The sequence below is a fragment of the Uloborus diversus genome, chromosome 8 (genome assembly GCF_026930045.1).
Source record: "Uloborus diversus isolate 005 chromosome 8, Udiv.v.3.1, whole genome shotgun sequence".
Lineage (NCBI taxonomy): Eukaryota > Metazoa > Arthropoda > Arachnida > Araneae > Uloboridae > Uloborus > Uloborus diversus.
The window spans coordinates 98,117,313-98,144,441 of NC_072738.1; the positions used below are offsets into that span (position 1 = coordinate 98,117,313).

Consider the following 27,129-nt stretch of genomic DNA (forward strand, 5'->3'; position numbering starts at 1 on the left):
GATCTGAGTAATCGGGAATGAGTAAAATGAAAATTTTGGCCTATAAAATTGAGGGAATATTTTTTGCGATTACAATACTTCCTTTACTATGTAAAAGGAAGTAGAAAACTATAGTGAAAGTGACGGAAAATAAAAAAATTTAAAATGAGAAGAAGTAATCAAAGACCAAGAAAAATCCACTGAGCAAATAAGTTAAGTGAGCCAAAAGTTGCCATATTTAAGCTCTGAGTTTTTCATAATTTACTGAATAGATGTATTTGGCTGAATTTCTTCATGTTGAATTTTACACTTATTTAGCAACACATATCAAGTTATTATTATTATTATTATTGGTAAGAAAAAATTAAACTGTTTATTATAATACAATTTCTACGTAGTAGCTTGTGGGCCACCTTTGAAATAATATGCTGCAAAGGTGGCCCATGTGTTGACATCCTGTTCAAAACGCTAAAACAAGAATAAATATATCAATAAATATTGGTAAATTGTTTTTCCTTCCTGAAAAGCAGTACAATATTTAATAATTGGAAGGGAAAAAAACAGTTACGCGGACATAACAAGGAAAAGTTACAATAAATTTTTCATTTAACCTACAATTTCATGACTTCACATGTTCCGGAACGTTTTTTTAAACGATGTTAACAGAACGGTGTGTAATGTTTGAAAATAATTTAATACAGTGGAGCACCAAAACTCACTTTACAACATAAGTTTACATGCTTTTTTTTTTTCTTAGAGTAGCCATCTTGATAACATGCATATGGTCGCCATTTGCGCATCATAAAATTATTATTCCGTTCACTTTATTAGGGTTGATTTATCTTTAGAGTCTGGTGCGGTAAAGTGGTTATAAAATACAAGTTTTTCCACTTAAGTATATAACAAACACAAAAATTTCTTTTAAAACTTGTTTTTTACTTATTTATTTATTTTTTGTTGTTGTTGTTATTTTACATTACATTAATAAAGAACACGCTGCACTGAATTTTCGGAAGAAAAATTTGATTTAAATTAATGAAATTTGCTTTTTCGTGTGTGTAAAGTCATAATTAAAAAAAAAAAAAGATCTAAAAACATCATAAATGACGGTAGTTTTTTTAGTGCTCTATACACTTGTTCTTTTCAAGAAATTAACTTTATTTAAATAAATTTTTGATAGACAACTATGGTCAAAAGTTGGTTTGCCGAAATTTTTTATCATATTTTACTACTGGACATTATCAATGTGATCAGGAAAGGTGTGACAATTTGCAAGGTTTTGTTTCTTTAGGAATATATTAAAGATAGCGCCTGAATAATTTCTAAACTACCTAAATCGCACAGTAAAAAAATATTACACTTGAATAGAGAGTTTCGAAAAAATATTTCTTAGTTAAAAATCAAAAGAAAAAAAATGATCAAGTTTTATCTGTTTATTTAATGTATGCGAAATACTTCTAGTTCTAAGTTTCTACTTTTTGCTGACATTTAACAGATGATTTTTTTGAGAGGAGAATAGGGCGGCATAAAAATTTCAACTAGAATAAGATAAAAGCTATCGCCGCAAAAACATTCTACGATTTTTTTCTAAATAGTATAGGATTGCAATCTCGCTTTAATTCAATCGATATGCTATATCACATATAAACTCAATTGTATTTAGTTCAATTTACCTCAAAAACAGTAAATGGCTATTGAACTTAAAATTTAACTGATAGCTGCCATATAAGTGAAGATTAAATGATTTTAGATGAAAGGACCGAAGGGTATACGTTTGGCTTAACTTATACCACTTTGCCCTATGTTATTGAAGTTTCTCTAAAATATATAATATAAAATAAATCCAGTTCAGCTCTTTATGTAGGACGTGTTCTAGAAACATCCGGAAAGCTACCAGCACAATCAATCTGTTAAAGATTTTACCATACAAAATATTACAAAGAAGTTAAAAGAGGTGCTCATATTTTTTAATGTTTCATGCACACACAATTGAATCCAGAATATAGATCTTAATTGATAAAATCTAGAAGAAAAAAATTACTCTCATTATCTTATTTATTTCGATTTTATAGCTCCCAATTTGATTTATGACCACTGGACAGATACAAGGGAGGTGCGATTGGTCCAAACGCCCCCCCCCCCTTGAGGTACCATATCGGCAATTTTACGACACTGAAGTTCCAAAACTGTTTTTTAGACAATTTTTCATAAATTAAAGGGAACTCTCATCGGAAATGTACCGGAGTTGAAGTCGTAAGAATTCAATTGCTAGACATCTTAGATGACGTAAGGACAAAGAATGAGGTTCGGAACTCCCTACCCAAAAATGTTTGAAATTGGGGTTCTAAAATCGGAATTTTATCATCTCTAATGTTATGGGGAGAAGAGGTTAGTTGGCCTTTAAAACTCAATTTTAAAACGCCTGCTAATTTTTCTAAACTGCAGTTTCAGAAATGCAAATTTAAAATATTTTCGATGATGGTAGGAGGAAACATCCTACTGTAATTTTTCCAAAATCAAAGTTGAACGCAATTTCGCTCCTCTGTTGAAAAACTCCTAGATCCGTCCTTGTATCCCAGGAAATAAGAGCTACTTCTTTTGAAAAGTCAAATCACTGCGCATGCGTGGCAAACGATAAAGGTGATCTTCTAAAATTTAGCCATTTGCACTGTAGATACAAGTTTTACAATTCAGTGCTCCCGTATTTGTGATATTTGTTGTTTTTTAAATCAAAAAAGTTGGACTTTTTAAATTTAAATTGGATTTTTAAAAATTTAAATCAGATTTTTTCGAAATCTTCAAACATTTATAGATATTAATTACTATACATTTTAAAACATAATGTATTTCACTCACTAGACAAAAAAAGCACCTTTTTAGCTATTTTTATTTCATGGCAGTAGCAATTTTCAATAATCGGTAAAAGTAGAGCAGAGAGTTTTAATACAAATGCGTGATTCAAATCTGTTTTACCTTCACTTAAATAATTCTTCGGTTTTATACCTTATAAAATTTTCAACTTACCTGTTTAATAGTATAATATTCTCACTTCATTACTTAAAAGATGATGCTTTTCATGTTAAGTAAATATCTTTATTGCAAATTTCAAAGATTTTAACATTGACTCCCAGCTGCTGTCCTCCCCCCCCCCCCAAGCTGCAACAACCACCAATCCTTCAACTGAGCCATTTCATTTCAGATCAGACAGGAACTGTCTCATGACCGTCACCAATTTTTTTTTTTTTTAATTACAGTAGTTAGAACTAAGAGGCATATGAAATATCCCAAAAGGATTTTGCAAGATTTTTTTTCTTCAGTTACAGCCTACTGAATCTCTGCAAAAAATCAGCCATTTTGGAGAAAAAAAAACCCAGCAAAACACTCGGTTTGAATTAAGTACTGATTCAAAAGTATTTAACCTATTTGAACATTTTTTTCTCTTAAAATAAAGATGGACCCATTTTTTATCTAAACATTGTTTTTGAACATTTAGTTGTGTTTATTGATGAAGAAAAAAAATATTTTTGTGGTGAAAAAACTGATATTTTTACAGATTTTATGATTCCCGCCCCCCCCCCCCCATGAAGAAAATGCTTTTTTTTTTACTAAACGGAGGTGACAGACTAAAGCCCTTATATGAATTTCATGATATATTTTATTGGAAATAAATTTTAAATTTTAGAAAATTAAAAAAAAAACGATTTTTGAAGTGAGATTACTCAAAAACCCATTTAATCTAAAAATTGGCTCATTTAAACCCTTTGTAATTCTTAACAAGTGTATATACACCAAATCCCGTGTTTTTTCTCAGAAAATGTTTGATGAATTTTTGAAAATGACCTTATCACCCATGGCGTGCATATAAAATCGTATACTAATTCCATTCACTAAAAGTCTTATACAGGGTGAGTTTGATCGAATCTGTCATACGTAAAGGGGTGATAGAAGAGCCCAGCGGAGTATAGATCCACCCATTATCGTGTCTAATCCTTAACCGTAACCGAGTTATGGTAGATATAAAAAAATGAGCAAAAAAGCAAAATTCTGAGAAAACGATCAGTTTCTGAAATCCCTGTAGAAGGTACGTATAAAATAAATAGATATTTCGAAAGAGCAGACGAAATCCTACAAAATAACACTTTTCCCATCAAGATAATCGCATTTTACAGCGAGCTACAAGCTTTGAAACATTGGACACACTCAGAATTGAAATGGTGCCTAAGTTTTCATTCGACAATTTTAAAAACAACCGTTTGAGCTACAATCGATCAAATCTACCAAAAACCGACCAATTTCACTAGATTTCAGATGATACAACAACAAACTATATTGGGCTTTAAATGCAGCAGAGATTCAATCTTTTGTTTGAAACAGTGTAAAAATCTGCATTCGTTGAAGAAGGAAAACCAGCAAAGATCGCATTTTTCTGTTTTAAATTATGTTTTTTACGTAAGCGAGTTGCTTTCTTTGTTTAAGAAAATGAAATTTTTATATCAGAATAATATTTTAATCATTTTATTAAGTGAAAAAACACAAGAGAAAACAATAAGTAGAAATAAAAGAAGCATTACTTTCCCGTGCTTATCACAAAGGAAAAATCAATAATTAAAAAAATGTTACCCTAACATCAATGAGTACAATAAAACAACTTTCAAAATTTATGATAGATGCTGAAATTGGTTGCTGCCACACCTGAGGTTTTAGGTTACTATTTGTTTATTTGCATGTTAATGTCAAGACAAACTTTTACCAGTTAATTTTTGAACAAAAGAAGAACCTTGAATTCCAATAAACTTGGTATTTTTCACGGAATTATTCATACATTTTTCGTAATTTTTCTCTGTGATTGTCCCTTAAATAGAGTGTCCCTTAATGAGAGGCAAATACATGGAGGTCCCTATTCAAAGGGACTGGGACCAAAATATGTGTCCCTTAAATAGAGGTATCCCTTATTCAGAGGTGTCCCTTAATGGAGGTACTACTGTAATTGTTATTGTATCATCTGAAAGCTAGAGAAATGGGCAAGTTTTTGATAGATTTGCCCGATTGCAGCTCATACTGTTATTTTTAAAAATGGCGATTGAAAACTTTGGCACCATTTCAATTTTGAGTGTGTCCAATGTTTCAAAGCTAGTAGCTCGCTATAAAATTCGACTATCTTGGTGAGAAAAATGTCATTTGGTAGGATTTTGTCTGCTCTTTCCAAATATGTACTTATTTTGAGTGTAGGTTCTACAGGAATTTCAAAAATCAATCGTTTTCTCAGACTTTTTTTTCGCAAATTTTTCTTGATCTACCATAACTCGGTTACGTTTAAGAATTAGGCGCGATAATGGGTGGTTCTATGCTCCGCTTGGGCTCTTCTATCACCCCCTTTCGTATGGCAGATTCGATCAAACTCACCCTTTATATTAATGCTTAATAGTTACAATAATTATGTACTTTGTCAGTAACAGTTAAAAGCTTTCCTCTTTTCCTGTTTCCTTTTTTTTTTTTTTTTTTTGTCTCCAAAGTTATGCATTAACCGTTACTTAGGTGCCGCAATGAATCGAAATTTCTTTTGCTCAATTAGACGTGTGATTCAATTGGTTACATGACACAGGGGAAACCACCTAAGCTGAAAGGAAAGTCAGCATAATGCATTTAGGATAAGTCCTCTAAATATTCAGTATTTTTTAAATACTTATAAATGCGTTGTAATGTTTAGATAAGATGAGATTTGTTTTGTGGTTTTTAAAGTTAATGTTTCTGTCATCATGTACATTTTTGTGGTAAAATATTATGTTGAGCATTTACTTTTAGATATTAGCCATGGTGTACAAGAAAAACTGCAAATTTTTATTCTGTTCTGAACTGTAATTTTGAATAAAAGCTATAGCAAGAGTCTGAAAATCTGTTACACTGCGCGGCCGAATAGTCCGTACATGCTTATCAACGACATTGTTTTAAAACATCGACAAAATTCACCAAGAGAACACATTATAATGGAATATTAGAAAGTTACCGTCACTCATGCGGCAAAGAATAGAGCTAATATTAAACTTACTGAAAATTTGCTCCATTGTTTACATGTTTCGTTGGAACCACCATTACAGTTTATCTGTAAAAAAAAAATCGTTTTTTAAATGTCCTTTGTAAAACATTGAGAGTCGGGTGTGAACACCGAAACGCAATGGTACAACATTGGAGGGAAAAAAAAGAAACACTCGTTCGTATTCAAAGAATATTAACACTAAAAACACCTGTAAGGTGTTTTTTTTTTTTTTTTTTTTGAAATAATATTATTTACATTAATTTGTTCCTTAATTGTTGTAAAGTGGAGGTCTTTTTAAAAAAAAATATAAACTTTAAAATTTTCTACCCTTTTTTCTTTATCTTTAGTAATAATAAAGCTGAAAGTCTTCGTCTCTGGATGTCGGGATGTCTGGATGACGGTAACGCGAGTAGTGTCAAGACCGTTCGACCGATTTTCATGAAATTTGGCACAACATTAGTTCTTAGCATAGCAATGAGCACCTCGAAGCGATTTTTCGGAAATTCGATTTGGTTCTTTTTCTATTTCAATTTTAAAAGTATTTCAACGATCAAATTATCATAATGTGAGCGAGGAAATTGCCAAATTATCATTACGTGGTTATTTATATCATTACGTATGTTCATTTGCCCGTAACATGGCAAATGAACATACCAAATTCGCGAGAAATTCATCATCCATTATTTTCAAAGATACTTGCGAACCAAAAGACCTTTTAATTTTCTACTACGGGCAAAGCCGTGCAGGTACCGCTAGTATCACATGTATGTGATAAGCATCATCATCATTCAACTTTGTATATCAATTTTTGTTGAATTTGCTTCAATAGTTGGGATAAAACCATCTCGTAATGTTAAAAAGATTTTTGATACTTTTGTGTGGTAAAATCCCGATTCCTTGCTAAATACGGTGGCTCACTAACCGCGGATAAGGGAATTCGTGGATAATCCACAAAACAGGTAAAAAATGATACTAGTGTTATACAATAGCTGGAAAAAATCAATAATACTGGTATGGATTAAAATACAGGTGTCCCTCCTATAACACGGTTAATTCGTTCCGTGTAGTACCGAAAATAATATTTTTACTTATTTTTAATACTAATTATGTTTGTGAATGAGAAAAATCAGGTTAAAATGCATCGTGTTATTTCGAAACCGTGTTATACGAGATTTAGAAACAATGTAAATTAAGGGATGTGTACCGTGTTATATCGAAACCAAGTTTCATAAAACCAAAGTAAAAACTTATTAGAGTTATCAACCATTAACAGAATGCACTAAACAAAAATAAAATTCCATGTTTTATAAATATAACATTCGAGTTATATCAAAACCATAAAGTATTAATTCAAGTTTCGTACCGTGTAGTATCGAAACCGTGTTGTAGAAGTACCGTGTTATACAAGGGACGACTGTATAGCTAAAACGATAACAGTGTATGTAAAAAATGTATGTATTATACAGTATGTCCCAAAATACACTGACTGATTAAATATTCATAACAGGAAAACGGTTCATGATAAAAAGTCAATTCTTGCAGAAAATTCATGTGGTGGGTCGTAAAGTCCCCCCCCCTCCCAGAGTTCCAAATTTTAGTACAAAAATGTTTCAGCAGATGGCGCTGCTGATAGTAATCCTCAGATTCAAAAAAAAAAAAAAGTTGAAATTCACTGATTTTTCCTCCGATTGCGAAATGTGGTTGCAGCCGGTGCATTTTGAAAAATATTTTTGTTTATATTAACTAGGGGGCCCTGCCCCCTGCTCGCGAACGCTCACAAACCCCCGAAGATTGTTTCGCAATCTTATCTGATTCGCAAAGATTTAAATAGTCAATTGGGGAGAAACAGATTGAAAACGCATTATGAGCATCCTTTGGAACAAAAATCATCCCTCCTCCGGGATTCAAAAACCCAATTTATCCCAACTTGCAGACCCGTAAGGGCTAAGGGGCTCCTGAGCATTTCAAAACTGCAGTTTTGTACGTTTGAAAAGTTGTTTTCATATTAGTGTTATTCAGTATTATATTTTGCTCTTTACCTAGAGGCTTGAATTGAGTTGAGCCTAAGATTTTCCGTTACAATCGAAACCCTTCAAGTTTGTGAATAAGAAGAAACATGAGAATCGAAAAGACGTAACTATGGCAACGCCAAATAAAACATCACTAATTTTAATGGAAATGAGATTACTTGAACTTGATTTTTAACGGGTTGATTTTTTTTCCTTTGGAGATAGAAGCTTACTTTTCCGACCATAAGGTGATGTTAGATCTGCAGTAAAAAACTACGCTCTTTCCAGTGGTGTCAAAAGAAAACTGTGCGACAATTCCTTCGCTTTTAACTCATAGAATTAATGAAGAAAGTAGTGCCTAAGTTTTAGCTAAGTCCAAAAAAGTTCGAGTTAAAAACATAAATAATTCCCGCCTTATTTACGTTAGAGCATTGAAACAAATTGCTTAGAACGGACAAAATTCTACTTTTTTTAATGATATGTAATATCAATAGGTGCAAGTAATTTTTCACCTCTTTAATAGGCTATAATTGGCAATTTACGCGAAATTTGAGCTTAAAAAATTAATTACAAAAAAAAAACCTAATACGATTTAAAAAAAATAAAATAAAACCCCAGGTGCACACTTCTCTGGCTCGAAGTAATTTTATACAAAATTTCAAGGCTTTAAGTGCTATGGGGTCTCCTGGACGCAGGCCCGCCACCTTCCAGAATTTCTTTGCAACCTTACTTTTTATTTACTACTAGTTGCATTGCCCGGCTTTGCACCGTCTACCTCGAAAATAAAAGTTTTGTTAAGTGACGCATGTTCAACAATCAAGCTTCAATTATAGAAAAAAAAAATGCTACAAAATTTCCCGTCAAAATAATCATTCTCATAGAAAGAAAACGGCAAATCAAATATTCCCGAATAAATTAAACGCAACACCTAAAATCCAAGAGCAAAAAGAAAGAAGATAAATCGCCAAATATTAATCAAAAGGGAAAATTTTTATCTCAAACGAAATTAAAATTTAATTTAGTAACAGTCGGGAAAAAAAAAGTGGCAACCTTCTGAATTGTTTTCACGCTAATTTAAAATGAGATCGCGCAAACGATAAATTTTCGATAGAAGATTTCTATTCCATTAGGCTTAATGATGCTTTTAATTGTTTCACTGTGATTTTACTGCCCCCCCCCCCTTTTTATGCAATTCGAAGGAAATGAAGGAACCGTATGGGTATTTTTTGCGGGCTTTCGAATGGCTTCAAAATCGATATGGTTGGATAATTTTTTCGGGTAGAAAGAGACATTTAATGCCATTTTCGGGCCTTAAAATTAAAATTCGAACAATTTGGTACATTTTTGGCATTTGAAAACCTCCCTACGTTCCTTCTCGAGTGCCCAAGTACCTCCCTGCCAAATATCGTCCAGATCCGACGAAAACTGTGGATTTGTATAGGGAACATACCTATACAAATCCACAGGGGGTGGGAATAGGGTGTTTGAGACACACACACATACAGTGGCTCCCAAAAGTTTTTGTACACTTTGAAATTTTTTAGTAAAACCGAAATATCTCGAAACATAATTCGAATATGAAGTCCAATATTTTTTCACATCATTCCTATGTCATTCTAAATACGACCCATTGTTTTTTTTTTTTTTTTTTCAAAATATTGTCGGATCTTCTTTTTGAAATGGGTCAGAAAACGAAGAGACAGAGAAATAACACGCCACAAAAGTCATCGGACACTCAAATATTTTTGAATAAATTCATGATTAAAATTATCATATGCCGTTTTATTTTTGCACTGTGTTGACCTTTATAAGTAGTGATGTTCCGGATATCCGTATCCGTATCCGTATCCGCGGATATCCGAGGGAAAATAAAGATATGTATCCGTATCCGTATCCGTTACTTTTTGGCGGATCTTAAACTAAGTCATTTGGCTTTAATTTTTTGTTTTTTTATTCCTTAATATTGTGCTTACTACTATAAAATGATTGGTATGCGTTAAAAACAGCAAACACCATTCAAAATTTGAATTTTTTCCCCACAGTAGCGGTAAATTGGTTGGAAATGTCTTTAAATTAGTTAATTTATTTGTTTGTACAGTAAAGTGCTTGATAAAATGCTTTAAAGAAAGGAATCGGACCGAAATCAAGGTAAGAGAAAGTCGACCATCAAAGTTGACAAAACGTGATCGGAGAATTAAAGTTAAAATATTTATGAAAAATACACATTTGAGTGCTGTAAAAGTTTCTGCAGAGTTAAATGAAACATTTTAAACTTAATTTTCACCTAAAATTGTTCGCCAAGTGCTCTGATTAGCTGGATTCAATGGTACCTCTTAACGCAGAAATTTTCTTAGTGGTGCGAAAAACAGAAAGCTTACGCTTTTTGTCCCAAAATCAATGATAAATAAGCTCAAAACGTTTTAAAATTACGTCTTACTTACAGATAAAAATTAGTTCAACATTTTTGGTTAAATTGTTGTATAATTGTAAGTAGAAGAAAAAATTAGGAACTTAATCTTAAGAACTTAGTTGGATCAGTTAATCGGAACGGTGAAGGTGTTTTAGTGTGAGGGTGTATATCAGCATCAGGACTTGGTAGTTTGGAATTTTTTGGTGAAATAATGAACCATGCTGTTACTTTAAATATTTTAAAAACCAATTTTGAACTCTTAGTCAAAAATTTGGTAATTAGAAAGAACTTTGTTTTTTATCAAGATAACGATAAGAAGCACACGGTTTTTAACGTTTGAGTCTAGTGCCTCGAAAATTGTTCTAAAGTTTAGAAAATACGCCCTCAATCTTCTGATTTGAACTTAATGTAAGGTATTTAGAGAAATCTTGAGGCTAGATTACGAAAACAAGCTTTAAAACGAAACTAGAGCTAGAAACAGTAAGACTCGAAGTGTGGTTGAACACCTACTCAGAAATTACGCAAAAAAAAAAAAAAAAAGAATTTAAAAGAAAGAAATCTCATCTCAGACGTTTAAAAGGTGTTATGAATAATACTGTGTGATATTCTACTAATTAGATTATTCAATAATATATAGAAATTTTATAAAGTGTACGAAAACTTTTGTGAGATAAAATTTTTGGCACTTTTGGTTTTTGATTTTTAAAAAATTAATTTTTAATACATTTTTTAAACTTTTTATGTAGTTTTGTTAAACATTGATCATAGATCTTAAAATTAAATACCTAATCCGAAATATTAATTCTAACCAATGGATTGGGGCCTATTTCGTTGAAAGTTGTAGGTGTGTGAAGACTTTTGGGAGCCAATGTGTACAGTGACTCCCAAAAGTGTTCGTACACCTACGACTTTCAATGAAACAGGCCCTAATCCATTGGTTAAAATTAATTTTTAGAATAGGTATTTAATTATAAGATCCATGATTAATTTTTAACAAAACTACATGAAAAAATTTAATGAAATATTAAAACTTATTTTTTTTTTTTTTTTTTAAATCAAAAACCAAAAGGTGCCGGAAATTTTATCTCACAAAAGTTTTCGTACACTTTAAAACATGTCTATATATTATTGAATAATCTAACTTTTTACTAAGATATTATTTAGCAGAATGTCATGCAATATCAACAACAGCTTTTAAACGTCTGGGAATAGATTTCTTGGTTTTTTCCTCCTCTTTTTTTATACAATTTCATAGTAAGTGTTCAACCACACTTCGAGTCTTACTGTTTTTAGCTCTCTTTTCATTTCAAAGCCGTATTTTTGAAATCTAGCATCCAGATATCTCTAAATATGTTACATTAGGATCAAATCTAGAGATTGAGGGGATATTTTCTAAAATGCAGGACAATTTTTGAGGCACTAGACGCAAACGTTGAAACCGTGTGCTTGTTATCGTCATTTCAATAAAAATCAAAGTTATTTCCGATAACCAAATTTTGGCTTAGAGTTCGAAATTGTTGCTTAAAATACTTAAATAAATAGCATGATTCATTATTTCATCAAAAAATTTCAAACTACCAAGTCCTGATGCTGATATGAACCTTCACACAAAAACACCTTCACCGTCCTGATTAACTGATCCAACTAAGTTCTTAGGATTAAAAGTTCCTCATTTTTTCCTCTACTTACAATTATACAAAATTTTAACCAAAAATGTTGAACTTATTTTCATCTGTAAGTAAGACGTTATTCCAAAATGTTTTGAGCTTATTTATCAGTGATTTTGCGACGAAAAGCGTAAGTTTTCTGTTTTTCGCACGAATAAAAAAATTTCTGCGGGAAGATGTCCCATTTAATCCAGGTAATCAGATAACTTGGCGAACAATTTCAGGTGAAAATTAACAGTAGCGTAACAAGGGGTTGGCAGGAGTGGCTCTCGCCAGGGGCGCAGCAGTCAAGGGGGCGCCATTTGAACTGATTTAAAAAAAAAGGATGTTTTTCTTTGAAATTTTTAAAAAATGATCATACGAGTAGAAAAAAACTTTTTTTAAATAACAGTAAAAACAAAGCTCGTAAGAAAAAGAGCTAAAGGGAAAAATAAAACAATCCTTCATCGTGGGAAAAAAAAGGAATTGTACCCGTGGCGTGAAATTCTATTTCGCTTCATTGAGTTAGCTAAAGATTTCTACACACAATTTGTATACCAGGGAGCGAGTGGAGGGCATTCTATGCCGGATGTTTCCTTTTTTCTTTTTCTTTTCTTTCGGGGAAGGGGTGACATTTTGTCGTCCTGTATAGTTTTCTTACGCTAAGTATTTATTCTTCATATAATAAATAATATAAGAAAAAAAAAGTTTTATTTGAACAAACTTTTGGGAGTCCTTAGTTAGCAAATATATAGTAGGGGAACAAGGGGCAAAGTGAAATAGCGGAGCAAAGTGAAATGGTGAAATATTTACTCTGCTTTTAGCTCCACCTATCTGGCATTGTTTTAACTATATAATAACGTATGTAGTCTATTCCAGTCAGGAAAAAAATACCACCGAAGATTAACGTATTTGGTAATACAGGCAATTTTAAAAAATTGATGCTCATATTATAATATTTTGTTGTAAGTCACAAATTATTTTTGTTCATATAAAATGATAAAGTTCTTGTTATTTCATTTGAAATACTAACTGAGACCTCCTAATATTCAATACAGCAAAAATTTAGTTAATATTGAGCTAATTTGTATTTTAAATAAATTGTGCGATCATGAAGTACATACGGGGCAAAGTGGATGGCTCAAAGTGAAATAGTTTCTTTCATTAGCTCACTCAATCATTTATTCTAAATCACTTACATTTTCATTTATTAATTAATTCATTTACATTTCTTCATTTAGTAATTCACTTATTTATTCATTCATTCACTTATTTTCTTATTCATTCATTCTTTTACTCTCTCATTTATTTTTCTTCATATATCTATTGATTTATTCATTTAATCATTCGTTTTTTATTTCATTATTTTCTCATTCATTCATTCAACCTTTTATTTACTGATTCTTTTGATCAAAATATGTTTTATAATCGAATAGAAAATATTTCTTTGGAAAAATATTTTATTTTTCATTTTGCCCCATAAAAAAAAAGTGAAAAATGTCCACCTTTTTTGAAAACTCAAATTTACAGCCAAAATTAAAAAAAAACTGCTTCGACGCAAGTTTTATTATAAAATACAATGTTCTTTCTTTATGGTACTGTAATTATCAAAATAAATTTCCGATTTGTTCATTTTGAAAAAAACTCGGTCATCTTAACCATTTCACTTTGCCCCACATTCCCCTACTTATATTTTGCTTGTTTTTGTAAATGATCGTGTTTTTTTAGTCAACTTCAGATTAGCAATGCTTTTTGTATTTGTTTTGCTTTTCTAATTATAATAGAATTTTTTGAATGCTTTGATTTTTATTTTAAAAATGTTTTAAGGTCTCTTTCTTTCCTGTAGTAAATGTATAAGTTATGTTTCTTGTATTGGTTAAAATGAATTCTATTAAAAGTTAAAGCTGCTTTGAAAAAAAAAAAAAAAGTAAATACATTGCTATTTGCGGAACTGAAAAATGTTTATTCTCAATTAGTTAAAGAACGTACATTATTTATACTTTAACGAATTGCAATTGTTATTGTTTTATTGAATTTATGTGAAATCGTCGGGGAGAATTGAAATTTTTGGGAAAGGGAAAACTCTCAATTTGCCAAATGAAATTCCAGTTTTACCGAATAACAAAATTCGAGCATGCTCACATATACATACATCTACTGCGAAGGAACACTGAGCATATTATTGAAAAAAATTAAAAAAAAAAATAAATAAGAATATTAAAGTTGCAATACTGTCTCCTATTTTGTCGAATCACTTAATCAAATGTCCCTCCCCTTCAAAACATTTGGGGGGGGGGGGAAGAGACCACAGTGACCTCCGGTGACTTCCCATCGGGGTGACCCTGGGGAGGGCGCAATTTTGCAAGTTCGATAGGGGCGCCACACCCCGTAGGTAGGCTACTGAAAATTAAATGTAAAATTTTTCATAAAATTTGCAGAAACTTTTACAGCAGGGTCATTCCATGCGAAATGAGCAAATCAGCTGTGGCTGACATGTCACAGATTTCAATGAAAATTTTTATTTAGGTAAACCATGCATATCTATGAGGGAATGCGAAGTATGGAAGTTTAAAAACGGTTTGTTGCTTTGTTATTGAAATTAGAAGTTGATGCTTACGCTAAGCCTAAATTTTCAGAGTTCATGGCGGACAGTTTGTGACTCAATAACTCCATAAGTTATAAACGTATACTTGACAAATAAATATCTCCATATTCTATAAACAAATCTCTATTGGGAAATAGCAAAGTAAAATTTGTTAGGATTTTTTTTTTTTTTTTTGAATCTGAGATATTAACAAAGATTGAAATTTTGCCAATTTACTTCAGATTTCAATTCACTCTTCCAGCTCTTTTAATGAAAAAATATCAGTAAAAATGATTCAGATTGAAAAACTATCTATAACTGACTATCTGCTCTAATTTCTTAATTGTTTATGAATTTCTTGATAACGAAATCGTACTTTAAAAAATCAAAAATTTCCGAAAATTTCATTTTTTCTTCTATTTCAGATGTTTTTTTTTGAAGATGAGGGAATGCTCTAAATTTACTCAAGTTTTTTACGTAACACATTGAAGTGTCTTTTAGATGCTACTAAATTTTAATCATTGGTATCAGGGTATTTTTGTTGCTAGAGTAACTTGAAAAAGGGTAAAATTTCATTAGTTACTTCTTTTTATTGTAAGTTTAGCAAAACTAACCATTTCTTTCGTGTTTCATTTTCTCAAAAGCATGTTTATGAAGTACTTGCTGAAATGTTTCCTTAATTATTGTGTTGAATTTTCCTCTCCATTCGTGATATAGGAAAAAAAATAGCTCTTAGAGAACATACTGAGTTTAAAGATATGGGCAGAAGACCATTTCGTCTAATTCCAATAGCATTTGAGATTGGGCTATGAGTTTGAGGAAATTTGTTTTATCCATGAATAAGATATTTGACGAAATACACTTCATCCCCTTTTGGTTTACAGGGGTCTAAAAATGTCATTTTTGTCATTTTTCCGATTTTTGAGGGGCTGTAATCTATAAAGGGTACACAACACACAGCAACAGTTACATATTCATTTTAGCATGGTTCCAGCAATTAGTTTTTGCCGTATTTCATTTTGTGTTTCCGTCCCCTACGCGAGTTATTCCCTTTGAAATGAGTAAAATTTTTACATTTGACAGTGAACTTCAACCTGTTGCCATTATTTTAATTATTAACTTACAGCTACGTAACTCAGCATGTAAGACTATCAACTTATGCAATTTAACATCAAAGCTTTAAATTAACTATCATAAATGTAATTCAAATAGATTTTGGCTAAAATGCAAAAAGTCCCTTTTTTGACTACGAAAACTCCTTTTGATGACCTCTAAAAAATTAAAGGTTCAGTTGAGAGAAAAAATAAAAGTGGTTTTAAACTTCTTTCATATGCAGCTTTAAGGGATATGAATTTCAAAAAAAAAATTAAAATGGTCGAGCACACGCATTCGTCAAATCTGTATGGATGACCCATAAAACACAAAGAAAATGCTATTTTTCTGAATTTTACTTTAAGTTTGGAAGTTGAAAACCAATTTCGAGTTTCTTCAAGCAAATAGAAACACAGTTCTATATTCTTACAAAATTTTAAAGTTGTCTGAATTTTCCCTCATTTGAATTTTTGTGTCTATGTGAAGGAGCAAAGATCTAAAAGTACCATTTTTGACTACGACAAATCACTTTTGATGACCTCTAAAAAATCAAAGGTCCAGTTGAGAGAAAAAATAAAAGTGGTTTTAAACATTTTTCATATTTAGCTTTTAGGGATATGAATTTCAAAAAAAATAAAAATGGTTGAGCGCACAAATCCATCGAACCTGTATGGATTGACTCATAGAACACAAAGAAAATGCTATATTTTTCTGAATTTTATTTTACGTTTGGAAATCAAAAACCAATTTCGAGTTTCTTCAAGCAAATAGTAGAAACACAGCTCTATATTCTTGTAAAATTTTAAAGTTGTCTGAATTTTCCCTCATTTAAATTTTTGTGTGTATGTGAAGGGGAAAATCATCATTTTACAAAATGTCACTAAATTTAAAACTGATTTTGAAGGCAAAGAAGTTAAAATACAACTTCAAAAGTAAGGTAGTTTTTTTATGATACTAAGCACATTATTGGGTATTAATTTCAGCAAAGCTAATGCATTCCTTAAAGATTGAGATTGAAAAATAAAATGCTTAATTATGAGAAAATTGAAATATTTTCAGTTTTTGAAACTCAGTTAAAAATCAACTATAATAACTTTGGAAATTTTACTGATGTCAGATTAATTACTCTACTCCACAGATTGCAACAACATATAACTTTTATGCTTTCATTAAATAGTTAATTAGATACAAGCCTTCAAAAATGCAACATTTAGCATTAATGAGAATGCTGCTTAATTTGACCAATTTTCAATCGCATGTAATTATTAAAAAATTAACTCTAATTTGAATTCCGAAACTTTGAATTCAAATTATGTTTTTCGCAATCACGAGTTGCGACAAGACTCTACTGGTTAGAGTTATTGTTTCTAGAAATGGCTCCCCCGCCCAAGCATGTCCCTCCTCCTGGGTGCTTACGTGTATATAGTTGTGTGCGTGTGTGAGTAGGCTTACGTGTGTGCACGTAGGCGTGTGTATGTGTGTAAAGGCGTGCGCGCGTAGGCGAGTGTGTATGAGCATCCGTGTGTAGGACATGGACGCCACCGCCCAGCAAAAGTGGATTTCGGGGGACAGTGCTCAGGACCAGCCGCGCCGCCGTCGGTGGACGATGGTGCTGCAGGCCTGGTCCAAGCTGAAAAAGGAACCGGAACATCAAGGACTGTCAAGTGAGACCAATGAGTCATTCCATTTCAAATCAGGCAGGCAGGTATGAAAAGTGTCATATGACCATCACCGATTTTTTTGAAAAAAATACAGTAGTTACAGCTAAGGAACATATGAAATATCCCAAAAGGATTTTGCAAGAAAAAATTTTTTTTCTTCAGTTGCAGCCAATTAAAATTCTGCACAAAATCCGCAATTTTGGAAAAAAACGGCAAAACACTCCATTTGAAATGGACACTATTTCAAAAGTATTTAACCTATTTGAATAATTCTTTTTTCTAAAAATAAAGAAGGACCCATATATCCCCTAGACATCGTTTTTGAAAGTTTAGTTAGGTTTTTTGATAAAGAAAAAAAATCATTTTTGCCACGAAAAAACTGCATTTTTACCGATTTTATGATTTTTTTCTCCATGAAAAAAAGTTTTTTTACTAAACGGAGATGGCAGTCTAAAGCCCTTATATGATAGTTTCATAACACATTTTATTATAATCCTTGGATGCATACAACCTCGGAAATAAAATTTGAAATTTTGAAAATTTTCAAAAATTAGCGATTTTTGAAGTGATTTTACTCAAAAAACCCATTTTTAAAAAACTAAAAATTGGCTCATTTGAACCCCATATAATGCTTAACGAGTGGATAGACACCGCATCCCGTATTTTTTCCCATAAAATGTTTTATGATTTTTTGAAAGTGACCTTATCGCCCATGGCATGCATGTAAAATAAAAATTTCTAATAATTTCAGCCACTGAAAATCTGATTATATTAATACCGAATAGCTACTATAATGGTGCACTTTATCAGCAGCAAATAAAATTTTACTGACTTTTAATAGTATAGCAGAATCAAACCGCTTATGATGGCCCAGTCAATTCGTCTTTTTGTGCTTCGTTATATGAATATATTTTTCTTCTGATCAGCGCCTAATTGTTATGGGAGCTGAGCTCCCATACTTTCTTATTTGTTTCACTCAAATTTTTGTATTTTTGACCGAAATCAGGCCACTTAAGCATTGAAATAAATTTTGAAGACTACAGGGATCCTACACTTCTTTTGTCAAAAATTGGATCCCTGGCTGTAATAGCTACCTTTGGTGAGATCTGTTTGGTTACCTCAACTTACAACCATGTTCAATTGACTACTTCTCTCATAAAACAGTTGGGTTTTTTAAACTGTTACAAGTGAGTTTTGCGGTTTGAATTTAGTATACATATTCTTACCTATAAAAGTAATCATACGAGGTAGGATCTAAAAATTATGTGACAACATTCGCCAATGACAACCAAAGCACGAAATTAAAATTAATCGTTTTAAATGCATTGTATTGTTTTTCCCTTTGATGGTTTCCCCTGTCGCGTAATTGAATTGAAGAGAAAGAGAATTGAAAGAGAAAAAATATGATTCGCTGCTGAATATGAAAGTAATGGTAAATGCATAGCTTTGGAGACAAAATAAAGTAATATTTATATAAAATATATATATATATATATATATATATATATATATATATATATATATATATATATATATATATATATATATATATATATATATATATATATATATATATATATATAGATTTTTACTATTACTGATAAAGTACATCATTATCGTAGCTATTAGTCATTAATATAATCACCAAAGCCTCTTCTATCTAAAGGCTACACACAGAGTCCTACAAAAAGACGAATTGACTGGGTCATCAAAAGTGGTTTGTTACTGATATATTGTTAAAAGTCAGTAAGATTTTAGTTTTTCCTGATAAAGTGCACCGTTATTGTAGCTATTAGGCATTAATATAGTCAGAATTTCAGTTACTGAAATTATTAGACATTTTTATTTTACATGCATGCAATGGGCGATAAGGACACTTTCAAAAAATCATAAAACATTTTATGGGAAAAAATACGGGATGCGGTGGCTATCCACTTGTTAAGCATTACATGGGATTCAAATGAGCCAATTGTTAGATTTTTAAAAAATGGTTTTTTTGAGTAAAATCACTTCAAAAATCGCTAATTTTTGAAAACTTTCAAAATTTCAAATTTTATTTCCGAGGCTGTATGCATCCAAGTATTATAATAAAATATGTTATGAAACTATCATATAAGGGCTTTAGACTCCGTTTAGTAAAAAAAACTTTTTTTCCATGGAGAAAAAAAATCATAAAATCGGTAAAAATGCAATTTTTTTGTCGCAAAAATGATTTTTTTTTCTTCATCAAAAAACCTAACTAAACTTTCAAAAACGATGTCTAGAGGATATATGAGTCCTTATTTATTTTTAGAAAAAATAATAATTCAAGTAGGTTAAATACTTTTGAAATAGTGTCCCTTTCAAATGGAGTGTTTTGCCGGGTTTTTTTCAAAATGGCGGATTTTGTTCAGAATTTTAATAGGCTGTAACTGAAGGAAAAAATTTTTTCTTGTAAAATCCTTTTGGGATATTTCATATGTCCCTTAGTTGTAACTACTGTAATTTTTTCAAAAAAATCGGGGATGGTCATGTGACAGACCTTGCCTGATATGAAATGGAATGGCTCCAATAGCAATCGTGATAGCTCAATAAAAAATATTGAGCGAAAATATTTTAGATATTTTTATACAGGCATAAAAGGAACCTGGATACCAAATTTCATAAAAATCTGTTACCATGCGGCCACCACTTTTTTTTGTGAATTTTGCTCATTTCGTATGGAATGACCCAGCACTCAAATGTGTACTTTTCATAAATTTTTTAACTGTAAATCTCCGATCCCGCTTTGTTAATTTTGCCGGTTAACCATTTCTTACCTTGTTTTCGGTCCGATTATTTTCTTAAAGCCTTTTATTAAGCACTTTAGTATGGAATAGAATACATTAACTAATTTAAAGACATTTCAAACCAATTTACCGCTACTGTATTGTAAAAATTCAAATTTCGAATGGTGTTTGTTGTTTTTTTCAAATACCAGTCATTTTAAAGTAATAAGCAAAATATTCGGGAATAAATAGATAAAAAATTAAAGCCAAATGACTTTCAAGGGTCAACACAATGCAAAAATAATAAATAAAACGATATGATAATTTTAATTATGAATTTATTCGAAAATATTTGAGTGTACGATGACTTTTGTGGTGTGAAAATTCTCAGTCTCTTCGCTCTTTGTCAGATTTCAAAAAGAAGATCTGTCAATATTTTGAAGAAACTACTGGGTTTTATTTAGAACTAGTGGTACCCGCACGGCTTTGACCGTAATAAAAAAATTAAAAGATCTTTTGGTTCGCCTGTATATTTACAAATAATGTATGGTGAATTTTCTCACCAATTGGCTTGTACCCATGTTACGGTTCCACGTTATGATAATTTCATATCTCTCCAATTGGCTTGTGCCCATGTTGCGGTTCCACGTTAGGATAATTTCGTAATTTACTCGTCCATCTTATGATAGCTTTGTTCTTAAAATTGGAATAGAAAAAGAACCACATCGAATTTTCAAAAAATTCACTTCGAGGTGCACACCCCCATGCTACAAAATAACTTTGTGCCAAATTTCATGAAAATCGGAAGAACGGTCTAGGCGCTATGCGCGTCACAGAGATCCTGACAGACAGACAGTGATCCGGACAGAGAGAGATCTGGACAGTTCCTGACAGACAGAGAGACTTTCAGCCTTATTATTAGTAAAGATAAAGATGACATAGGAATGATGTGAAAAAAATATTGGACTTCATATTCCAATTCAGTTTCGCGTTATTTTGGTTTTACTAAAAAATTTCAAAGTGTATGAACACTTTTGGAAGCTACTGTATATTCTCTGTTTTATTTAAATGGATAAAGAGAAAATATTTTTGGAAAAACTATGAGGTATGTTTTTTATCTTTCTTTGATTTACGATCTTACGGTCTGCAGCTCCATCTATTGGAAAATTTTTGAACTAAAATTTGGAACCCAGGCGGACAAAAACTTACGGCCATAAATTTTCAGAAAGGAGGAGGGGAACTTTTTTATCTCATCAACCATTTTCCTCTTATAAATTTTTGAAAACAGTCAGTCTGATTCAGGAAACATTGTATTTTTACCAGGGTTGTAGTTTCGGCCGGACAAAACGGATTTTATCCAAGCCACTGGCTAAAACCGGTTAAAACCGGCCAAAACTGGATTCAACCACCATAAAACTGGCCAAAACTAAATTACGTGAAAATACACTTCTATTTCGTATATATGTGAGAGATGTGTCTTTTACAACTAATTAATCTGTTAGTTGGAAGTTGTTTAATTAAGCATAGCATTTTTAGTTAAGTAAATTTCATATTAGTGGAAGTAATTTACATTATTATAACAATAGTAGTGAATAAATTTTAACTTTCTTCAAAATTAATAACTGAAATTGCTCACAATTAAAACAAAAGACATAAGGAATTCAAAACAGCCTGTAACATAAATATAGTAACTTTTCAGTAGTGTTGCCTTTTAATTTTCAAAAGTGTTTCCCCCCTGTACCTTTCTTTTTTTTTTAATGCCTATATGTTTCTAAAAGAAGTTCTTTTTTTTTTTTGTCTCATTTATTCTTCAAAAATACTTGAAATACTTTGTACATTTGTGTGTGAGAATTTTATTTTTTTAATGTTACTGCATATTTTTCATAAAAACCTTATCTTCTAAACATGCTGTAATTTCTACAAACTGTAAAACATACTATTTAGATAAATAATGCAAGATGATTGATTATGGTGTGTTTTACATTTCTTTTTAATAATTTATTATTTGGTTTTCATTTAAAATTTAATAATTATCTAAGTGGCCGAAACTAAACTGGATAAAACTGAATTTATCCCGGCCAGTTTTAACCAGATTTATCCATGGTTAAAACCACCACTGGCCAAAACTCGTACAACCTTGATTTTTACCGACTCATTTAGATACTTTCGTGGAAAGCTAAAGAACAGTACCTGCAAAAATCAATTTTAAAAAGTATTTGAAGAATCGCGTATTGGATTCCATTCTGACAGCAGGGAAATGTTGGAATTCGGCGTTATTTTCTGTGTTTTATTTCATGTAGAAATTAAATAAGCACACTTGTACAATAAAGCTGAAGTGCAATAAATGAAAAAAGTGCAGAAAATAAAAAAAATGAAATAAATTAAATAAAGAAAAGCAAAAAAAAAAAACCTTCGCACGACATTATACTGCTGTGGCGAAGTACATAAGTATATGCTCTTTATATCAATTCTGAGTTATTGTCATCTGGTGATCCTTTGTGACATAATTTACCTAAATACAATGCTTTACGGTCGTATGTGATCAGGATTTTTTTTTTTTTTAAATCTGTGAACGGAACATTTAAATCAAGTGATTGATCGCTTGAATGCGGGCTCTGAATCTCTGCTTCATTTTAGGGTGTACCAGGTAGCAAAAAGGACAGGGATGAGAGTACGTCTTAAAAAATAAAAGTAAACATTCTAGACCGTTTCAATAATGTTACACCATTATATGCATTGCACTACTTATACCTAAAATGTATTTTTATTTTGGACTTGATCTGAATTATTGGGGAAAGTTTCATCGTTGCAGACGTTCAACCAGTTAAAAATAGTTCAACTGAGCTTCGTTACAAACAACAATACATTAACATAACAATTGGTTCAGGCTCTATTGACCGAAAAAAATTGAAAAATAACTAAAAGCATTAAATAACCTTTTTCCTTTCTTTTTCTTTTTTTTTTTTGTTTCAAATCTAGCTCCGCACAAAAAAAGCTATCTTAAATTCATATATGTATAAACTACTAAATTTCTAATAATAAACGCTCTTATTTTTGAAGCCTTGACTTATAAAAATAATAAAATATTGACTCACCCCTATGTGATCTATGCATTTGCCACCTATCTTAGAGACAGAAGATTGCTGAAAAAAAAATTTCAAACATAAAATTAGAAATTAGGACCATTCGTTTTGCGCTATACATTAAAAAACGATGAAAACCATTTGTTGTCGATGAAAGTGGAAAACAAATACGAAAAAAAAAATGGTTTTTCTTACACACACCGTTGGAAATAATCAAAACGTCACAAATCCTTTTCGGGCAACTTTCCAGGATTTTACGGATTTCCATCAGATTCCTCTGAAAATCAAGTACATTGTCAATTTTTCCATTTGTTCGTTTTCCACGAGAAGGCACTTGACTCCGCCTTTGTAACACGTGGTATCCGACGATTCTATTTCGCTGTTTTCGGCAGAAGGCATATTCGGATCCCAGCATTTTGTCCTAAAAGCTGCAGTTTTTAAAGTGTAAGAATAACGAAAGTAACAGCTGACCAGTAAAGCAAGTGATGTGAAGGACACTGACTTTTTTTGCACATTTAAATGCATGCCTAAGTTAAGGTTGTCTAGTTGACTCATTTACAAGCACGGGGATATGTTTACCAATCATCCCCGTGCAAAATTGAACTCTGCGTTCGAGAAGGAGGGACGAAGTGCCTTCTCGTAGAAAACGGACAATACTAGCAAAAAGGATTCGAGAAATTAAAACCCCTTGAAAATGACAGGCCGACTTTTCCGACTAACTTGCACAGCTATAGGAGCTAAAGGTCTCCTGAGCGTTGCAAAATGGCAGTTTTGTATGTTTGAAAAGTCGCTTTCAAGTTCGTGGTCTCTAGTTTCCTCTTTAGCTCTGGGCTTGAACAGAGTTGAGCTTAGGACTTTTTGCTAAAATAGAAATGTTTGTATCTGTTGTTCTAATTAACTGAAAAAATTAAACAAACTTTATTTAACGCAGAAAAAAATCTTTTAAAGGGCAATTCTACGAAAAGTGGTCCTGACACATCAACATTTTTTTTTGTTTTTCTGACATAATATGGAAACTAACTTTTTGTTTTTTTTGACCAAGAAATATCTGTTGCTGTCAATATCAGCATCAATTTTGAGTTCAAAATATTTTATTTAAGATTTTAGTCTTATTTGATTATATTTGGACGAAGTTAAAAAAAAAAGCCATGTTAGTGAAATAAATGCAAAAGCCATCCTTATATATTATTTCTGTAGCCTGTTTTTTGTTTCTACGCGAGATCATCTTCAGATTTTAATCGATTTCTTAGACTTACACCTTTTTTGAAAGCTTATCGTGCAGGCTACTGACGAAAAATTAATACGAAAAATAAAGCTACTGACGAACCCACGGTCTAAAAATTGTTTCTTCTGTCAAAAAATCTGTTTTAAAGAACTAGAAAGAGGTTTTCGGATAAATTTACAACTTTAACTTGCACTATGAGTGACAGAGCTGAATAGCTCGATCGGCAGAGCGTTCGACTGGTAACCAGGAGAATGAGTGTTCAAGCCCATGTCCGGACGATGTGCATAAAAAAAATTAGAGAAATATCGCGTATTACATGAACACTTAATAACAAGGAATAACAAATATGAGGGAATAAAATAAATGAGATGGAAACGCTCCTTGCTGTTATGAAAACTGCAACGTAGAGCTAAATTGATTCTTAATTCTAAGGCTTTTTTTTCTTATTATTATTTTTTTAAAGCTTTAGCTCCGGTAAGAAAAGTAAAGCATATTGTACGTGAAAATATAAGCATCAATTTTAATATTTCACCCTACAATGGAATTGTTTTATGTTCAGAAAAACATTGATTAAAACATTAATTTTAATTGAACATTTATTTATATTGGTATTTTGCACTAACCTTTAAATTTGATACTTAATAATACTTAGCAGATTTCACTAAAATTTTAGAATTATACTTAATAGTTGAAATTAATTTGAAAATATATTGATTCATGCATATTTTTGATTTATTGATCTGTTATTCTGTATTTGACATCTTGAAATTATTATTTTGTAATTTATACATTAATTGATTTTGAGGTATTGATGAACTCTTGTAAGAGTTCATGGTGGGGAGTGTGTGGAAAATTATTTGATTTGGAATGGCAGCAGCCATTCAACGCTTCCTAGCATGACCTCGAAACAAGAGTTCAGTCGCCACTGAATTACCGTCGATGAATGTAGAATTCGATACCTTGATGTGACGAACGTCATCCCTCTTGATGGGACTTATTCTCCCTATTTTCGATATAAATTACTTATATGCACTGTATATACGTTTCAACTAACAGTTCTTAATTAAAATGTTTTTTTACATTCAATAAGCGTTTGCCGATTTTTGAATTTAATGTGGCAAGGTTTACTCACTGAACTATTTTACTACAATAGACTTTCGGTCTAAAAATCAAGTTTTCAGAAACGCCCCTTGCTGTTGCAAAATCTTTATGCAGCCTGTAGTTCTTATGCAGATTTTTTTAAAAGCAAAGTTCTAATACAATTTTCCAATTTAAAAAAAGAAGAAAAAAGAAACAATCAAGAAAAAAGTTATATTAACCTGTGTGTGTGTGTGTGTGTGTGTGTGTTTTTTTTTTTTTTAATAAAACTTAAAAGCACTGGACTTAGTTGTTCGGTTTAATTGATAAGTTTTTTTCGGTAGAGCGTTCGGCTACAAACTGTATGAACTTCGGTCAAGCTCGGGCTTTCCGACATAACAGCAAATTTAGATTAATCTTACGCATTACATGTTCTCATAAGTCGTAACATACAACAGATAACACACGTAATAAAATAAATGCAATCGTAACGCTACTTGGTGTTTCGACTGATTTATGCAGGATACAGTTACCATTCAGATAAGTTGACTGTTAATCGAAGGGTGTTCTTCCTTTTGTTTTAAGCTTTGACTTCGTCCAGACCACTAAGCATCATGTAAGCATAAAAGAAGTATTAGATTTACCTCATGAGAATTCTTTTTGTGCAGAAAAACATTTTCATTGTATGCTGAAATGTAGATTTTTCTAGTAGCAGTTTTCGACCTTTTTTACAAATTAAAAAATACTACGCCAAACTGAAATTACGAGTTTCACCCAATAAATCATTACCATTCATTCGAATACGATATAAAAAAATTAAAATTATTATAAACTTCATTAGTAAGAAATCATTTTCTACTCCTCTGCTTTCGACTGAAAAAAAAAAAAAAAAAAAACATTTTGTTTACGTTCGAAAAATTACACTTAAAAAATGGACTCAGTTCAACTGCTTTTGGTTTTGAATTTTAAGTGTTCGATTAAAAGAAAAACATGTGCGGGCATTTAAACGGTAACAGTTAAATCAGTCTGCTACGGGAAATTGTTCAAAATTCAAAAATAAAAACTCTTATCTTCAGTCTAATTTATTACTTCTCTAGAATGTTTGTTTCAATCTCTACGTGAGATTTTCCTCATTCTTTAATCAAATTCCATGTTTTACGAGAAATTTTAAATCATATCATACTTGTTAATGAGAAAACATAGAACCTATGAACTAATTTTTTTTCTGCAAAAAGCTTTTTGCTGTTTTTTATTACGCATTCCTTCAATGAATAGCATTCCAGAAGGAAGGCGCAATTGCTAGGTTTGTTGGAGTGTCGTGCTGTTAATCAGGATGGCGCCAGTTCAAATCCGTGCCAATAAATATATTTTTAATGTTTCATTTTTTCCCATCAGATGCTCACATGTGCAGGACTGTATTTGCACAAAACCTGTTTTTTCACATACAAAATTACTGCTCTTTCACTAGTCACTCAGCCAAACTTTCAATGAGATTTATGTTTGCATTGAAAATACGTGCAACCAAAAGGTGAGCGATGATCAAATTATCACAACATGTATTTAACGACGTTTCGTTACTGAT

At 31.5% G+C, this 27,129-nt stretch overlaps 1 protein-coding gene across 1 annotated transcript in view; it reads right to left on the bottom strand.

Annotated features, from left to right (window-relative positions):
• The window catches only part of LOC129228200 (uncharacterized), a 45,825-nt gene that overhangs the window by 3,715 nt on the left and 14,981 nt on the right, over window positions 1–27,129 (bottom strand). Inside the window, exons 4-5 of the mRNA XM_054862867.1 lie at window positions 23,258–23,305; window positions 6,026–6,079 (exon numbers count right to left, since the gene is read on the bottom strand). Of these exons, the coding sequence (XP_054718842.1) occupies window positions 6,026–6,079; window positions 23,258–23,305 (102 nt within the window). The remainder of the gene's footprint in view (window positions 1–6,025; window positions 6,080–23,257; window positions 23,306–27,129) is intronic.